This window comes from Chrysemys picta, chromosome 15, assembly GCF_011386835.1.
Source record: "Chrysemys picta bellii isolate R12L10 chromosome 15, ASM1138683v2, whole genome shotgun sequence".
NCBI lineage: Eukaryota > Metazoa > Chordata > Testudines > Emydidae > Chrysemys > Chrysemys picta.
This window is the reverse complement of record NC_088805.1, coordinates 17,212,531-17,231,166: the sequence shown is the minus strand read 5'-3', so window position 1 is coordinate 17,231,166 and position 18,636 is coordinate 17,212,531. Positions and strand designations below refer to the sequence as shown.

Sequence of the window (18,636 nt, the reverse complement as noted above, 5' to 3'; positions counted from 1 at the left end):
TGAGATAACTGGCTCTGTGGATATGGGGAAACGGTGGACATGATATATCTTGACCTTAGCAAAGCTTTTAATATGGTCTCCCACAGTATTCTTGCCAGCAAGTTAAAAAGTATGGATTGGATGAATGGACTATATAGGGTAGAAAGCTGGCTAGATCGTTGGGCAAAATGAGTACTGATCAATGGCTCGATGGCTAGTTGGCAGCCAGTATCAAGCGGAGTGCCCCAGGGGTCGGTCCTGGGGCCGGTTTTGTTCAACATCTTCATTAATGATCTGGATGATGGGATGGACTGCACCCTCAGCAAGTTTGCAGACGACACTAAGATGGGGGGAGAGGTAGATACAGGGTCCAGAGTGACCTAGACAAATTGGAGGATTGAGCCAAAAGAAATCTGATGAGGTTAAACAAGGACAAGTGCAGAGTCCTGCACTTAGGTAGGGTTACCATATTTTGTGCCTCCAAATGGAGGACACTCCACGGGCCCCCGGCCCCGCCCACGCCCCCGCCCCAACTCCGCCCCCTCCCCAAAGTCTCCGCCCCCTCCTCTGCTTCCCGCGAACATTTGATTCGCGGGAAGCCTGAAGCAGGTAAGGGGTAGTGTGGGGGGAGGAGGCGCGGCCCAGGCTGGCCCCCCGGCGGCTCCAGCCTGGGTCGGCTCGGGCCCTGGGGTGCCGGCCCCGGCCCCCGGCCGACCACCCCCGGCCCGCCCAGCACTGCTGGCCCCCGGCGGCCCGGCACTCCCCCCCCTCCCCCGCGACCCCGGACCGGCGACCCCGACCCCCCGGGCCCGGCCCCGCGGCCCGGCGCACCCCCCGGACCGGCTCCCGGCCCCGCGACCCCGGACCGGCTCCCGGCCCCGGCTCCCCAGCTCCCGGCCCCGCGGCCCGGCGCACCCCCCGGCCCGGCTCCCGGCCCCGCGACCCCGGACCGGCTCCCGGCCCCGGCTCCCCAGCTCCCAGCCCCGGCGCACCCCCCGGACCGGCTCCCGCGGCCCGGCGCACCCCCCGGACCAGCTCCCGGCCCCGCGACCCCGGACCGGCTCCCGGCCCCCCGGCTCCCGGCCCCACGGGCCCGGCGCACCCCCCGGCTCCCGGCCCCGGCTCCCGTGGCCCGGCGTACCCCCCGGACCGGCTCCCGGCCCCCCGGCTCCGCGGGCCCGGCCCCGCACCGGCCCCGGCCGAGCCCTCCCTCCCTCCCGATTTTCCCGGACATGCCCGGCTTTTGGGGATTTCCCCCCGGACGGGGATTTGAGCCCCCGAAAGCCGGACAAGTCCGGGAAAATCCGGACGTATGGTAACCCTAACTTAGGATGGAAGAATCCCATGCACTGCTACAGACTGGGGACCGACTGGCTAAGCGGCAGTTCTGCAGAAAAGGACCCGGGGATTACAGTGGATGAGAAACTGGATATGAGTTAGCAGTGTGCCCTTGTTGCCAAGAAAGCCAACGGCATATTGGGCTGCATTAGTAGGAACATTGCCAGCAGACTGAGGGAAGTGATCATTCCCCTCTATTCAGCACTGGTGAGGCCACACCTGGAGTATTGCGTCCAGTTTTGGTGCCCCCACTACAGAAGAGATGTGGACAAATTACAGAGTCCAGCAGAGGGCAACTAAAATGATCAGGGGGCTGGGGCACATGACTTACAAGGAGAGGCTGAGGGAACTGGGCTTATTTAGTCTGCAGAAGAGAAGTGAGTGGGGATTTGATAGCAGCCTTCAACTACCTGAATGGGGGTACCAAAGAGGATGGAGCTCGGCTGTTCTCAGTGGTGGCAGATGATAAAACAAGGAGCAATGATCTCAAGTTGCAGTGGGGGAGGTCTAGGTTGGATATTAGGAAAAACTATTTCACTAGGAGGGTGGTGAAGCACTGGAATGGGTTAGGTAGGGAGGTGGTAGAATCTCCATCCTTAGAGCTTTTTAAGGCCTGGCTTGACAAAGCCCTGGCTGGGATGATTTAGTTGGGGTTGGTCCTGCTTTGAGCAGGGGATTGGACTAGATGACCTCCTGAGATCTCTTCCAACCCTAATCTTCTATGATTCTATGCCCCACAGGCAACGTCTGACGCCAGCCAGAGTGAAAGCAGAGGCATCACCGACCTTCGGGGCCCTGTTTATAAACCAAAGTGCTTACAGCAAAGCAAACGGGTCTAATCTCTAGTTCGGGACATGCTGCCCGGTTCGCCGAAGGTCACGACGATACCTTGTATCTTGGGGAGATCCCAGCATTAGCATACTCCGCAGTCAGCCCTATCGAGTGCTGATGGTGCACAAAGGGTACAGACGGTAACAGCAGGCTGAGATCTATCCAGTTCACACCCTACCCTTCTGTTAGGAGTGCTGGCACTTGGGTGTCTGGTAAAGGGAAGAAATCCCTCGTACTGTTGTGGCACTCGGCCAGGGGCCGTCTACGTATGTACGCTGGAATTTAAGGTGTGTGGCACAATGGTGCTGCGTGAGCAGTTTGAAATGCGCACACACTGGCTTCTCCCCGTCTCCTTTACAACCGACCCCCCTACACTGGCAGACCTGCGTTTCACACAACGGGATCACTAACCCAGTGATCACCCTCGGGATCAATTTGACCCAGTGGGTTTAGTTAGACCTAGTGACTAGTTAAAGGCCGTACGATGGTGAAAATCAGCCAGATGCCAGACGGCAGGAAATGATCCATCCCAAGCCAGGATGTTCACAGCTCCCCTGCCTGCACCCCGGCTCGCAGCGGATGCTGCCCCATACACATTGTCCTGGCCTCTGAGTGGTGCCGAGAGTGCTCCAACCAGGTTGGTCAGTGCCCCTCCCGATGGCCAGATAAACACAGCGCTCCGTACAGGGGATATGTGACACCACGTCTCTGCCAGGGCAGCGAGCGTACAGCGACGGACCTGTACTCCCCTTCCCTTTTCAGAAACTGGAGCAGACAAGAGGCAAAAGCAACTGCCTGGATCAAAAACCGCAGCTCCCATGGCCTGCTCCCCTCACACCCCCTTCCCAGGCCAGACCTAGCAGCACCGTGTGTGGGTGAACTCGAGACACGGTCACCAGCCCGGAACAACAGCAAGAAAAAAAGCTGGTTGGTGAAATGCAACGTTAACATGGTAACACAAACCAGGCAGTATGTACACGTACACACCCACCCCTCCCCCTTCCTCCTCAGATGGGCAGTCACTGCAGGAAATAACACACAACACTACTCTGCCATGTGTCTCCCAGCTGTCCGACACCTCGCTGCAGCCCCTCACATCCAACCCAGTCCTACTGTCTGCTTCCTGACTCTTCCCCTTCCCAGCGTCTTTCCGCTCCCCTGCCCTCAGAGGTCCCTTCCACAGTTAAACCCTTCTCCTCGGGCAGCATTCCCCCACCACACACTGCTATAAATACACCCTGTACCTTCAGCTTGACCGGGTGGCTTCTCTGGGCCTGCGTCCGGGGAGAAAGCAGCCGCTCCGCTAACAGCTCCTGAATAATGATTGAATCCATAACCCCGGCAGGCGAGTCTGAGAGCCGCCGTGGGCCAAAGAAACGCAACAACAACAACCACCACCACCACCACCCATGTGTTCACTCCCAGCCTTGAACAAATCCATAAGGCAGCCACCCCCCGCCTGCGCGCACGCACACACACACACACACACACACACACACACACACATGCACGCACAGCCCAGCCCCTCTGCAAGGGAGAGAGCTCCCATGACAGCCAGCGGGTTGGAATTTCCTGTGCTGCTGCGGCTGCCTGGCCTGCAGATGGGGCGTGCGAACAAGAATAGGACCAAAGTGACAGCGACGGGGGTGGGGGGGAGGGGCAGAGAGCACTCACAATAGCCCAGGCCAGTTTCGTTCACACGAGGATGGCCCCACAGGGCGCTTTAAGCAAACACAGCCCCAGCCCGGAAGCCAAAACCAGTTTTTCAATTGGACTCTTCATTTGGTGTCTTGCTTAGATACGCTGACTGGTGGAACTGAGCAAAGGTGAAACGTGCCCTGCGCACCCCCGACAAGAGGCAATCCTGTGTCTGAAGGTTTACAGGGTCCACAAAGCTTCCAGGAGACGTGGGTTCAGACCACACCCCAGAGCCAAACTGCTCCGGATTTGCCCATCTCCAGTCACTAGCATAGTTTTGTTTGACCTTTAGTTACCGACCCACCTCTATTGGGCCAGTGACCTTTGCTGGACCCTAGGGAGGTCACTTAAGTTTGGATGGAGGTACAAAAAACTGGGGGAGGGGAGGGACAGGAAACAGTATTGCCAAGCCCAATCATTCAAAAATCATGTGTTAGTCCCCTCCCCCAACATCAAGAGATAAGCCAATTTCTTGATTTTTTAAGCTAACCAACAATGCAGGATTTTTGCTTGTTTTTTTTAAATAATCTATACGGGGGTTGTTTTTGTTTATGGTCTGAGTTGGAAACCTTCAGAGGGCACTCGGGCCATGTTTTCAGGCTCTTCTCTGCCACCACAAGGGGTAGAAACTTACTTTAAAAAAAAAAGAATGCTGAGATTCCTCTCCAGGAGTTGGGGCTTTCAGAAATACATCAACTATCACGAGAGTTGTGATACAATTGCAAGAGATGCCAACACTGGTGGTGCGGGGCGAACCTCCTCCTTGCTGTACCCCGCTCAACGCCATGGCCTCGGAGTGTGTTCCAGGATGGGCCCACAGAAGAAAGTTCCTTGTCACAGTCCCCTCCTCCCACGTCACCCCGTTACACTCCAGTTCTCATGCTGGGGATCATTGATGGGGAAGGCTCCCGCTGAGTATGCCCAGTGTTCCGCACTGGGGACTGCGTGTTACAAGTCCCCCTCGATGCCAATACACAGAGGATACGAGTGGCTCCAAGGCCTTGACTCTTTAGCTCAGGCTGGTTTCAGCTCATGCTTTTAGCTGTGGAGGTCCCCCCAGTTCAAACCCCAGCGTGTCAGCCCAGAGGGCAACTGTCACATAAGCACTTGCAATCCGGGGCCCCACCCGTGTGCTCCGTACACTGCTATTAGCAGGAGCCCTGGTTGCTGTAAATTCTACTGAGCTGTCTCTCTGAGGGTCCTCCACAGAGCAGCCAATGGCTTGACGCCTAAGGGGTTAATATCAAAGCAGGGAGGAGTTGGAGAACATGCTCTCAGAGGCCTCATCTGATACAGAAACACAGGCAGAGGAGGAAGCAAGAGGAATCAGGCTAGACACCCTGCAAGCCCTGGGAAAGCGAATGCAAGTCCTACCAACCTGACCCAGACGGATGAACCTGGAAAAGGAGGGAAAAAAATGTGTCTAGGCAACATTGGTCTGAAACAGCCCCAAAATGTCATGCCGGTTTCCCATCCTTCCCTCTGATGGAGCCTTATTCCTAGAGATGCATCAAAACAACGAGTGCCCAGGTGGCCTACAGCTGGCTCAAACCATCTACAGGGTGATGGGTGGATGGATGCTGCTTACATCTCATCCTCACCCAGGCCTGATTCCTGGAGGACCCATTTCCCAGACAGTTCCCTATTGGCTGGCAGTGCCCCTGGCCACTGTATAAAGTGCTCCAAGCCCCTCAGATAGACAGGGCTTTACAGGTGCAACGCCTTGCTGTGTTCACAGGTCACCGAGTGACTAGTGGCATGAAAAATACTCAATAAATACAGAGCGTTGCAAAGTGAGCCAAGGCAGGATTGTTAAGGAGCACCAGGATTGGTTCCCAACACAGGGGAATGATGTTACATATACGTACAATACCTCCTTCAACTGCAGCCCCACCTCTGAGGCCTCTTGTGGGGGGCGGGAGGGAATCAGGGGGGCTGGCTGGATTTGCAATCTGGTGAACCGCAGCCCCTCTAACCGTCGAGCTGTGACAGCCCCGGCTGTGACGCGGACGCTCCCACCGCACACGACAGGCCCCTAATAACGACCGCTGCATTCAAACTAACCACAGTGGAATCTGCCACCGATGCGTATATTACAGCCCCTGAAGTTCGGAGCGAGGGCTGAGAGTCCAGGGCTTCATCTCAGCCTGAGCCCGCACACTGGTGCTAAAAAAGGCCCCACTGTGCTTCACTTGTTTGTTCTTCAGGGAGGGAAAAGGGAGTTTACCCAGATGCGAGTCAAGGCTGAGTTTGGATTTTTGACCCTTCGCTGTCGCTTGAGACCAGGCTCTGAGTGTTATTTAAAGACACAGGGGGAGGATTCGGTCGGTTGCAAGTTCCCTAACTTTTGCTTCTTATTCCTTTTTCCAGCGTGGTTCATTCTCTTTCCAATCAAATGCCTCAGTGCTGTTGTTTTAAAAAACTCCCCCTGCTAGTGCTATCCTAATGAGCCAACAAGGTGGATGGGTGTAGGAGGGCAGGAGATTTCAGCCTCAGCTGCAGAGGAACACAACTCCATTCCAGCTGCCGGGGAGAAGAACGTGTTATCAGCTCTGCTCCCCGCTCAGCTCCATCGCTCCAGAGTGTCACTTCTGATCTCTCCTCTGGAATATTTGGCAGTAACGTTCCATAGCTGAAGTGCATTAGCAGAGGCATTGAGTCGTCGTCGTCGAAGGTCATCTGATCTTGCTCTCCCCCATGTTCCCGTCCCTGAAGCTGCAACCCGATTACACAGCCCCGTGCCAGTCTCTCTCTCTCAGTCCTAACTGGCATTCCAGCCCCTCCCCTGCGGAAACAGCTTCAGCTGGCTCTCCTGGGCTCAAGGAATACTACCTAGCATGTGCATGGCGCTTCCCACCCCTGGATCTCAAAGCACAAAAGTGAACATCCTTATTCCCATTTCACAGATTGGGCAACTGAGGCACAGAGCAGGGAAGCGACTGGCCCATGGGCACAGCAGGGCTTCAGCCGATGGAACCGCCCCTTCCCCAGAGAAGAAACTGAATTCATTGGATCTTTATTGTTGCAATAGGGAGAGACGGAGGGATGGACAATAGAGGGAGGCAGAGGATGCAGAAGCACAGCAAACCCGTCGTTAAGGGAGTTACAAAGAGATATTATGGTTGTTCCAAAGGGGGAGGGGAGGAGAGCTGGGAAACATTCCCAGAGCAGGAAAACTCCCTCCGTACAGCAGCTGTCGTCACACGTGAGTAACCCTCCCCTGAGCCTCCCTGCCAACAGCTTGTGCCAATTCCAGCCGCTGTGTTTTGCTCCCTACCAGTGCTGAGCTCTGGCAGCCAAACAGCCTGATCCTGAGATGTGTTAAACCACTACAACTGCTGTGTGGTGCTATGGGGGCTCAGCCCCTCTCAGAATCAGGCCCACCGATTGTAATTCACTCACATGGTACCGTCGCTAATCAGAAGGCCGCAGCTCTCTCCTGAAGGCAAGATTCCCCCCCCCCTCCCCCCCCACTACTGAATGGAGGATTCCACAGCTAGAGCCTGGCGCTCGTTCGCAGGTGAAGAGCGAGAACATTCCCACAGCTTTCTGCACAAGAAACCTGTACACTGAGCCGCCGAGGCAACGGCCCGGGCCCAGGCCACAGGAGGAGCCGTTGCCTCACCGTCTTCCCTCTAACCCAGGGGTTTCTCCAACTCTTCCATTCTGTCAACCACTTTGTAAGCAAATCGTCCCCTCTTGGACCACTCGCCCGTCCCTGCTTGGCAGACCATGGTCTGAAGACCCCCTCCCCGCCCCCCCACCATAGACCACCAACCAGGAGTGCCGGTTTTAGCAGGAACTGGTGTGGCAGGCATAGATTGGTGCAGCAGAATCATGAATGTGATTGGAGCATTTTTCCTAGCTGGGAAGCAACACTGGTGGGTTGCAACTAAGCCACTTTGCGGCCAGTAAGCCCAAGGAGGCGTGCTGACAAAAACAAGGAGCTACTGCATCATGAAAGGGCATTAAATTGCACCCAGCATTATCTGGAACAGCGTCCAGAGTGGAATCCCAGCTAGGAGGACGCGCCTTGGAATGCAAAGGAGAACAGAGGAAAAGGGAAACGCAGAGGGGCAGGTTTTGGCTACAATGTGCCTCTTAAAGCTGCAGGGTTTGAGCGACAGTATTGAAAAATGCTGTAGGGAGAGTGGCTACCGGTCACAAACCCAGCCTCTTTCTGCAGTTTTAAGGGACGTCATCCTGGCTCCTGATCTGGCACAGCCACCAAACCAGAAATTACGGGGCAAAGAAACAGGCATGTTTTGTGCTTTTCAAACACGCCCGTCTACAGACCCACCCGTTAGCCCGAGATGGTCGTTGAGCTGGGTTCAGCCACACTGACTGGAATTCCCAGGGTTCCAGGTGGAAACTTGCAGAGGCCCATCAAAGCCCAGCCTTACCCTGCTGGTGCCCTTCTAAACCCCTCACTCCGTCACCATGGTAAAGCTCACCCGGCCCCACAAATCAGAAGTCAGATGCATGACGATTCTGACAAGGGGAGGAACACCACATTCTATCTCAGCTCTCTGGGGTCAGTAGCCTTTAGACAGGAGCTCAGCAGGGACATAGGGTCATTTCAGGATCCAGGGCCCTCTTTTCTTCCAACAGCTCCTGGACTTGGTCTCTCTCTCCCCTCTCCTCCCTGCTCTGTCCTCTCACCTGGCCTGTGCCTCTCCACTTCTTGATCTCTCGCTCCGATTTAACCATCATTGGGATTGAGCTGGACGATGGTACAGCCTAGAACTGAGCTTGACAGACGCTGTACAAACCCAGAGGGAGAGACACAGACCAGGAAGGGAAGGGAAGGGACTGGGCCAAGGTCAGGCCAGCGGTAAAGCTGGGCCTAGACCCCAGGACTCCAGTCCCAGCCCAGCGCTCTACCCACTGGGCCACGCAGCCTCTTGCCAAATGTTCTCGGAACAGAATGTGACATTACACTGCGTGGTATGAACTCCGGTACCAAGCGGATTCCAACTCATGTGTCAGTTATTCTTGTAATATAGCCCTTTGCCCTGGTCACAGAAACTTGCAGCAGCATTGCCTGGCACAGTCTGGTCTTCCTGAACTCCGGTTCTCTTCCACGGGTGTACCCACTAATAAAGGAATAACATCAAGCCATCGTCCTCCCACCTCCTCATAATCAGCGATCCCCACCACCGCCCTCTCCTGCACTGTGTCTCTTGGCCTGTCTTGTTTAGATTGCAAGCTGCTTGGGGCAGGTGTATAAGGTGCTGGGTAATTGGTAATACACCTCTACCTCGATATAACGCTGTCCTCGGGAGCCAAAAAATCTTAACGCGTTATAGGTGAAACCACGTTATCTCAAGCTTGCTTTGATCTGCCAGACTGTGCAGACCCGCTCCCCCGGAGCGCTGCTTTACCGCGTTCTATCCGAATTCGTGTGGTATGGGGTCGCGTTATAACGAGGTAGAGGTGTATATTGTTTTCTCCTTATTAGGATAAATGCCAGGCTGCAGAGCGAACGCTGGACTACCGTAGGGGAGACAAAGCGTTGAAAGAATTTGTTTAAGGTATAAACACAAAGAATGATGGGTAAAATTCCCCCCTGGGCAGCAGGCCAGAGTACAAGGGCCTTGCACTATGTAAACCCCCTAAATAGGTTGTAAGTGGCATATACGTCTAGTGAGGGCTCCCTGGACAGAGGTGAATTTCCTCCTCTATGCACTTTGCAAGCACATATGGGACAAAGAGGAGACTCCGATTTGGCTGTACTGACCACGACGCGGTCCCTTTAATTAAAAACAGACATGGGCTATGCCGTCACATAGCCGCCCAACCTAAAATTATACCCTGGAGAGAAGGGAATGCACAGCTTTGGCTTGGGTTAGCTGGCAAAACTGAAGACCACAGCTCAGACAAGCAGAACACGAGTGCTCCAGTGAACAGCAAGGCGTTAACAGGACAAATGGGGAAAGGAAACTGCAGCAGAATGAACGAAGACAAAATTACATAGTTTAGCACACAAGTCGTGGGACAGATTCTGTCCTTGGCTAAGACTGCACAATCCAGGCCTGGTTTCAGCTGCCATGGGAAGAACCCAGCGCATCTCCCCCACTGCACACCAAAGCATGGAGCAGAGGCAATGGTCAACCTTCTCCATCATGGTCAGTGTAGGGCAGAGGGTCCTCTCTCCAGGGTCTACAACTGAGCACAACTTACGGATCCCTGTAAAAGCCCCTTTGGGCGTGAGCCTGATATTCTCAGCAAAGTCTCGACTCACAGCCAAACCAAAGTAATTCGTGATGTCAGCCGAGCTCGCTGGTGCCACAAGATGGAGAGAGAACCAAACAGCACAGCTTTCTTCAGCACACAGGAGCAGCTCTTCTGAAGGCAAGTGTCACCCTGTGCCAACTCCTTGTAGTAGGCCTCTTGCCTGAGCCTTAGCTAATGAGATCAAGCCTCCCTGATCTGCCTAGTGGAAACATAGACGGGCTGCCAGTGCTGTCACTGTCTGGATGCCGTTCTGAAGGCAGTAAAACATGGGCATTCAGCTCTGATCACAGGCCTCTCGTCAGCAATGGACGAGCAACACCAAGAACGTTGTTTGTAAGAGCCCATAATGCTCGGCTGGCTGCAGGGCTGAGCAGCTCAGACCACTCGCTTTGCTGCCAACACCACCATCCAAGCATCAAGGGAGCTGAAGCCAGAGCACTTGGTATCTGCACTCTCACCCCACTTTGACCACAGTGCCAAGTGGAAAGAGAAGCTAAGGGAATAGCTAGTGAGACAGGCTCACAGCAGGCTTTGAAGTGGGTGGAGGCTTCACTTCCATATTTGGTGAGATGGGAGAGGTGGACTCAAACCATGTTCTCAAGCAGGGAGAACAGTCAAAAGCTTCATGTCCAGTGTGCAGAAAGGCACTGGTCAGAGCAGAACATTGGAAGAACCTTGCAGCTCAGCAGAATGGCTTCTTTACTCTTGTTCGCAGGATGTACCTGGATATAATTAATGCTGCAGAATAAGGATCCTTCACGCGTTGCTAGAGGATACTTAGTGTGCCGTTGATAGGAAGGACTCAGCATTAGATGCAGACGACAAAACAGAGAAATTCTGGCACCTCAAGAACAAGAGAGCCAAGCAATACAATAGCTCCATCCCACTGGTTGCACCAGCTGGTTCCCTCTTCCTTACAATCCCCAGGGAGGCTTGCTTGAGGCACATCATACAGAGTGCAACTTCATAAGAGCACAGAAAGCTGCACGTCACCTAGTGCATTTCTGGGGACCAGAAATAAGGAGCAGCTCTGAAAGTGGCAGCCTTGTTCACCCCTCAGGTAAAGAAGGTAAATACTGCGCCCTGTCTAGGCTACTCGGGGCGTAATCACGATGAAATCCTTGGCAAAGGCAACTCAACCTCGTGTATCACATGGAAGCCAAGCGGGGAGGTTGTTTTGCTCTGGTTGGCACAAGTTTCGCCTCAACCAGGGCACTGACTGCATCCGGTTTTGGGCACCACGCTCTGAGAAGGGCGTACACAAACCGGAGAGAGACCAGAAGGGACCAACCCAAAGGATGACAGGTTCAGAAGGCAAATATAAGGGAAGTGGGACTGGTGAGCCTACAGCAAAAGGAAGAGATTATCACTGTCCACAAAGAAGCAAAGGGAAGTTACCAGGAAGAGCAGGTCTAGTTATTCAGCGTCAATAAGGGCAGAATAAAGTAACAAGCTCGAAGTTGAGCAGAATAAAACGTTTCTCACTAGAAGAATTTGGGCAATGGAACAAGCTGCCAGCAGAGACTGAGGAAGCCCCATCTTTGCAGATTTTCATCGGCACCTTCCCATCAGGCAACCAGTTAGTAACCAGCATGCCTGGGTTCTTTTACCCTTTCTCCCTCCTGGATCCCTTCATCCAAGCACCCCTCCCGCCCTTCCTCTCGCTCAGGGCTGCTGGACGCTCTACTCTAGACTTGTTTGGAGGGGCTGAGTTCTGCACACCTGTAAACCTCCTGAGTACTGCAAAGTCGGGACAGTGCTGTACAAGCCTCAGTGGAGACTGTGGGAAGCAGAAGGCCAACGCTCAGCCTGCTGCGCTGAAAACGTGCCCTGGGGTGAGCAACAGGCAAAGAGGAGGGATGTTGTGAGGCTAAAGCCCTGGACTGCGGGCATGTCTACACTGCGCTGAACAGTGTAGCTGCAGCACATGTAAACGTACCCGAGGGAGCTCTAATCTAGCAAGCTTGAACAGCAGCAGCAGTGAAGCGGCAGCAGTCCAAGCCCACCCAGCACTCTGGGTATGTAACTGGAGCAGCAGCCCGTCCTGCCACAGCTACTGTTATTCGATCTAGCGCTTCCAAAGTTAGCTGGGGTCTGTCTACACGTGCTGCAGTCACACGTCTGCCTACAGTGCAGACATAGCTGTAGGTTCAGGAGCTCAGCCATAGAGTCCCCTGTATGCCTCAGTTTTCTCTGTGAAACTGGATGCTAATATAGCCTCTCTCTCACCCTTGTCTGTCTTATACCTGCACTCTCTTTGGGGCAGACTCTCTCTCACTAGAGGGACAGCCCTGAGCACAATTGGGACGGCTGAGAATGATCATAATACAAACCTAGTCAGGAACTGTGCAGCTGCGTGGCCCCAGAGGGGAGAAATCAACCCAAGAATCTGAATAAGATGTAAATTCACAATTCCCAGCACCACCAGCTCTTGCTTGCTTGCTGGGCTGTGCACCATTACCCACATGCAAATCAGAGGAGAACACACGGCCAGTGTATTCGTAACTATGGCATAGTTTGTACTTATGCCGAAGTGGATGGAAGCAGAGCTGGTCGGAACAGATCAGATTGTGACATTTTTCAGCAAAACACAAAACAAAAACAGACACATTTCTCGTGAACATTTTCATGCCAAACGTGCCTTTTTCCAACCAGCGCTTGATGCAGCGCAGTAACAGCCAAGCTTTGACTGTCAGATTGGCTTGGGAGGATTGAATTTTTATTGGTAAATGTCGATATCACAGTACACACACAAATCCATTAAAAATATATTTCCATCAATAATCATCAAAACTTACTGATAGGGAAAGTAAGAAAAATGTTGCCTGTAAACTTACCAGAGTTTACTTGAAGGATATTTACTTTGTATATAAGGGGAGGGACAGTTCAGTTGTTTGAGCATTGGCTTGCTAAACCCAGGGTTTTGAGTTCAATCCTTGAAGGGGCCACTTAGGGATCTGGGGCAAAATCACTACTTGGTCCTGCTAGTGAAGGCAGGGGACTGGACTCAATGACCTTTCAGGGTCCTTTCCAGTTCTATGAGATAGGAATATCTCCATATATTTATTTATTTATTTATATTTTGACATGTGACGGTAACTATTTGTGTTTTGAATCTCAGTGTCTACTATCAAATAACTATTGTCTGACCCTCCCATAATTTTCTGCAACTGTGAAAAGTAAGTGATCAATATTACCCATCGACATTATAAAAAAAAAAAAAAAATTGAATTCTGCCAAGCCTACTTGATCATCTTTGATGCAGTTTTATATTCCTCCACAAGAGGGAGACACTAAACTATGGAATGGGCAACTCCAGTTGCTACCTTGATCACAGAGATTAACTCCCGGGTGCTGTGAAGGGCTATAGACCATTTTTCATTGTTGACTCTCCATGTGACTGCAGAGGAAAGAGCAATCCACAGATACTGGGCCAAATCTTGCCCTGCTCATTCCTTCGACCTCAAGGGGAGTTTTAGCTCAGTAAGGACTGCAGGACTGGGCCCTGTGATTTCTACCGTATTCAAAATCTTCACCAAGGACGGGTCTTTCCAAACTTGGCTCAGTTCGTGTGAAAAATCCAGGCCCAACCATTATGGCCTGTGCCACATAAAGACTTTATGCTCATTCAGGAGAGACCAGAGTCAAATCCACCTTTTCATGCCCTTATTTTATATATAGAATAGTGACCTGACACTTCTTCATGAGAAAAAGGAAACATCCCCAGAGGGGAGGTTTGCGTTAAATATTACTGCTGATGCTTTACATCATTATTCAAGGGCTTTTTGTCTCTGCTTCAGGATGGTCTGAAGGAACGTGCATGGGGGTAGAGAATCAGGAGGTCAAAAGTCCTAATTGCATCTCTGACACTGACGTTTGTTTGGCTGTGCGCAAATTTATTGCTCTGCCTCAGTTTCCCCATCTGTGCAATGGGGCTGGTGCTATCTTACCCAGCATACATGGGTGTTGGGAGCACTCAATAATTACTATCTGTAAAGTGCTTTGAAAAGGTAAAACACTATTCTTTATGTACAGGAGTGATGGGGAGGCCTAATGCACAGAGCACTAGGCTGGGTCTCAGCAGACCTGGGTTCTATTCCTGGCTCAGCCAGGAGCCTGCTGGGTGACCTTGGACAAGTCCATTCTCCTCTCTGCTTCCCCATCTGCAATACAGGGCTAATGATACTGAGCTCCTTTGCAAAGCACTTGGAGACTTCCCGATACAAAGAGCGATATACGCGCTGATAATAAGCGAAGGATGATGGCATGGGTTTGATCCTGCTCCACTGACTTCCATGGGAGCAGGAGCCAGCCTTATTTTACCATGTAAAGTCTGTCAAAGTCATTCACAAAACACAAAGCACATCTTCACGGTGCATTGAATTAAATAAAATCTCTTTCCTATTTCCATGCTTTACAATGGTTTTGCATGCTGGTCATAGGGCACCTCTCTGCAGGTTAGATACTACCCCGGTGTCTCATTCACAGCTTGCCAGCTGGTCGGCACAGGCTGGTCGGCTCAGAGCTGTTCCCGACACGCAGAGGCACTCAGACAGCAGGAAAGGCTCAGGGCTAGAGTAAGTTACAAAGGGCAATAAGTAGAGAGAACTGATTGTCTTGTGGAGAAGGCACTGGACTGGGACTCAGGAGATTCCCTGAGTGACCGTGGGCAAGTCACTTGATCCCTCAGAGCCAGTCACTCAAAGCTGGCTTTTCTCTAGCTGGACTAGCAGCAGAACCTGCCGACACAGCTGAAGAGCTGGATCCCAGAGCCGTCACTGATGTTAGCACTCCCACTGAGATCAATAAGACTCCTTGCATGAGTGACAGGCTCGAGTGCTGGGCTCATAGCGAAGAGAGAGGTTCCAGATGTGATTGAATAGTGCAGATCCCCACCCTCTGGAGAGCAGAGAGGCTGATGCATGGAGAGGAGACAGAGTGGGAACGGTTAGCAACCACTGCAGTACGCATTGCCAGACCTCCGCCCGCACTACTTGCCTTTCCCTGAGCATGTTCCTATCTGCTCCACAGGCAGGATTCCTTTCCCCAATCTCAAAGCCACAGCTGGAAAATGGAGAGGGGCAGAGCACGTACCTGCCAACTTTGGAGAGCTATAAATAGGGAAACTCGGGAGAAAATTAGGGACGTACCTTTCCACTGCACTGAACGACACTGGGCCGAGGGCTGTTTGGAAAGAGATGGTGGAAAACTGAGAGGATTTTGCTTTATTAAAAAAGGAAACAAGCCCGGCTCCTCCTAAATGTCAAGTTTTCCATCCAAACCCAGGGGATTTCTCCAAACAACAACAGCACCGGCAGTCGGCATCAAGGCAGCACACTACTGGTACAGGATAAGCCAAAGGCACTCCGCAGTACTGGGAAAGGATCCATGTTATAGGCAAAGGGCCCAATCCTGCAGTCCCTACTCAGGGAATAGCCCCATTGAAGTGGGCAAGGCTGCTCACAGGAGTCAAAGATGCCAAGATTGGGCCCGTGAACTAAAGAGGGCTTGTTCCATGCGGGAGACGGCATCACTGTCAAAACGGCCTCGTGCCAGGGTAACTCAGTGGAAGTCTCTGGAGTCAAGCCGCAGGAAGATACGCTTGCAAACGGCGCACAAACCCGTGATCACGGAAAGCGGCCCAGGCCCAACGAAGAGCAGGCGGGGAAAAGTGATTCTGCCTATTGAGAGAAGCACTAGCCTAACCCCAGGAGCCCCCTGTTTATTTCCACGCTTCCCACCGCTAGGCTGCTTCCGTCTCTGCAAGGAGGCATTTTCCATCCAGGCTGCGCTGCCGCCAGACTCCAGAAAACAACTCTGGAAGAATCAATGCCGACCGCGCTGGGACCCTTCCAAGCCTCCGTCTGGTGCCCAGAGCTATAATTAGCAGAACTTAGGGAGTATTTGATGTCCACAAAAGAGGAAAACAAGTCCTCTCTTGGCTTGCCCCACAGTATTTAAATACCATTAGCTCAGAAAACCGACACTGCACTGAAGGCGGGAGCCAAATTACCCTGGGGAGTTGGCAGGGTGGGCCTGTGCCAAGCCCAGGTGGGACAGCGCAGAGGTGTTCCCGCAGGGGTACCTCTCACCACTGACATTTTACAAGGCAATCCCCCTTAGCAATAGCTAGTTGTTCCCCTCCCCATGGCAGCTCCCCTTCCACTCCGGGCCAGGCCCCCCCTTGCACACAGATAGCCCTTACTCATGTGAGTAGCCCACTGCCTCCTGTCTGAGCCAGGTAATCTACCCTTGGGGTAGGGGGCATCTGTTCTTCTCACCCTCCAGGTGTGAGACTCTTGCTACCTTTCCCAACAGGGCACATCCCCTGACTTGTACGGTGACCTTCAACGTCCTTTTACCCCAAATCTACCAGTCTGCAGCAGGAGTCCAGGTGGCCCAGCACATGAAACCTCCCAGGACTGGCTCTAGAAGAGGACCAATGCCGCCCTCACCAGAAGGGTAATTAGATTCCCTTTCCATGTAAGGTTTCCTCTTGATGGTTTCTAGGCCTGGCAATCTGCCGGTAGCACCAGGAAATCTGACGGCATCCGTCAGCAGGAGCGTTCATCTCTCTCCATCTCTCTGCTCTTGGTTCAAGGTGACCAGAGGCGGCCGGCTGAGCAGAGAGAATTTTCAGAGCATTTCAGCAGTTTGGGGTTCCTGCAGCAGACGTGTTTGTCCTTTTCAGTCTGGCACACGCCCATTCCCCCTCCCTCTCTTCTGAGCGGTGCTGCCAGGAACAGGACTGTATTCGGGTTTAGCAGCAGCGAGGGGGCTAATGGCTCACCAGGCCCAAACCTGTGTGGGTGTAGCAGCACCACAGCTACGGTAGGTACACACTTCTTAGGTAACTGCTGAAGCAAGAGTCTGTTTATGTAGGGCCTACAAAAACAGAACCTATTAAGTTATCAGCAATAGTGCGATAGGTCTCCCCATCATCAGAGTGGGGCCACATCACACTTCCGTAGAAAACCTATGAGAAGGGGGCAGGAAACTCTGAGGATCACTGTACAGTTTCCTCTTAATGCTCCTCTCAGAGGAGGGAAGGGGTTTGGGGGTCTAGAGATGGGAGCCTTGAAATCCACACAGCATAGGTATCCGCGGAGAGCTCTGATCCCAGGCCTCCGGATGCAGGGGCTTCATGCTAGTGCACAGCAGCTCCCTTGGGAGGGGACCGTGCAGGAGCAAATGCTGATGTAAGCAGCTTTAACCCCTGCAAGGACACCCGCAGGGTCTGGAGGGAAGCACACTGCAGAGGACCCCAGACATGCCTCCCCTGACCCTGGCCTAGGGCCAGTGGGGCTCCCTGGGGCTCAGTGGAAGAAAGAGCATGCTGGGGAATTACTGCTCCCCCATTCCACACACCCCAGCCCACTGATTCATCTGCACAAGCTTAGGCCTCTAGGTGTTCGTGAGACTGAGTCTTTAAAAGACGGGCGCTCCCACACCTCCAGCACACTGCCCCTCGCTCTCATGTACTGGGTTCTCCAGTACAGACACCGTCATCCCTGGCCAGGAGAGGGCTGGTGGTGTCCTGCTTCCCAGAGCCCCAGGCGGACTGCAGATCCTATCTTACTGGAAGCTTTCATGCAGAGAGACTTTTAGCAGCTCCGCGTGACCCACTGGGTCACGGCTGTATCTTCTCTCTGCTTCCTTGCTACAGAAACATCACTGGCTCCCTGCAGAAAGCTGGACTGAGAGGTCTTTTGAAGTCAGGGGGATGCTGGTGCCAGCTTCCTCCCCAATGTTCAGTGCCAGAGTTGCTGGCCACCCTCCTGGGTGCTGGATCTGACAACAGCTACTGCACAGCTGTGCAGCTGGCAACACACAAATTAGAAGGGTTCAGACACTGCAGCTATTGACGGGCTGGTGCGGGAGCTGCTGCCCATTCCAAAATTCACAGCGCTGGCTGGATTTTCCTGGGCCCAGCCCGCATCTCGCAAGAGCCGACTTCGCATCAGGTCTTGTGCGGCATCACAACTCGGGACTGCAACGTGACAACCCTGCAGCTTCACGCTGCGAGGATGCAATAGCATCTCCCAGGGGTGACGCCCGGAGACACAAACGTGGCTAGGTCGTGGCATTGCCACTAGGCGACTTTTAGTCTGGCCCGGCTAATCCATAGCGTGGCAGACACAAATGAGAGAGACATACCCAGCACCTTCCCCTCTAGGCCAGCAAACAGCACTAACCCTGAGCTAGTCATGCCCTTTAAAGACCAAAGACCATTGCACATTTATATCCCACTGATTTCATACGGTGGCAAGGCAGTCACAACCTGACACACACAGGCTGGAGAGCAGCCAAGATCCAGAACATTAGGCTTCCTGTTTCTTGGTGTATATGCCAGACATACCTACCTCAGTCTCTCTGCATGTGCGGAGACTGACTGACTGTGCCTAGGAAGGATTCCGTTGTACTCATCAAAATGAAACGGGGAACTGAACAGGACAACCAGAGATGCTGCAATCTTGATTAGCTGGTGCCTCCTGTCCCAGACATACAATTACCGAGAATGATCATTCTGCATCTCAACTGCAGGAAACTCCA

General features: G+C 53.1%; 1 protein-coding gene across 3 annotated transcripts in view; it reads right to left on the bottom strand.

The window, feature by feature from the left end:
- SEPTIN5 (septin 5) overlaps positions 1–18,636 on the bottom strand; it is a 68,550-nt gene that overhangs the window by 22,266 nt on the left and 27,648 nt on the right. Inside the window, exon 1 of one of the 3 annotated variants that reach the window (XM_005281113.5) lies at positions 3,393–3,760. The exons of 1 other annotated variant lie outside the window; for it this stretch is intronic. In XM_005281113.5, the coding sequence (XP_005281170.1) occupies positions 3,393–3,482 (90 nt within the window). In that variant the 5' untranslated portion in view covers positions 3,483–3,760. Of the gene's footprint in view, positions 1–3,392; positions 3,761–18,636 lie in introns of those variants that run through there. One more of the 3 variants, XM_042841549.2, reaches the window with a different exon arrangement.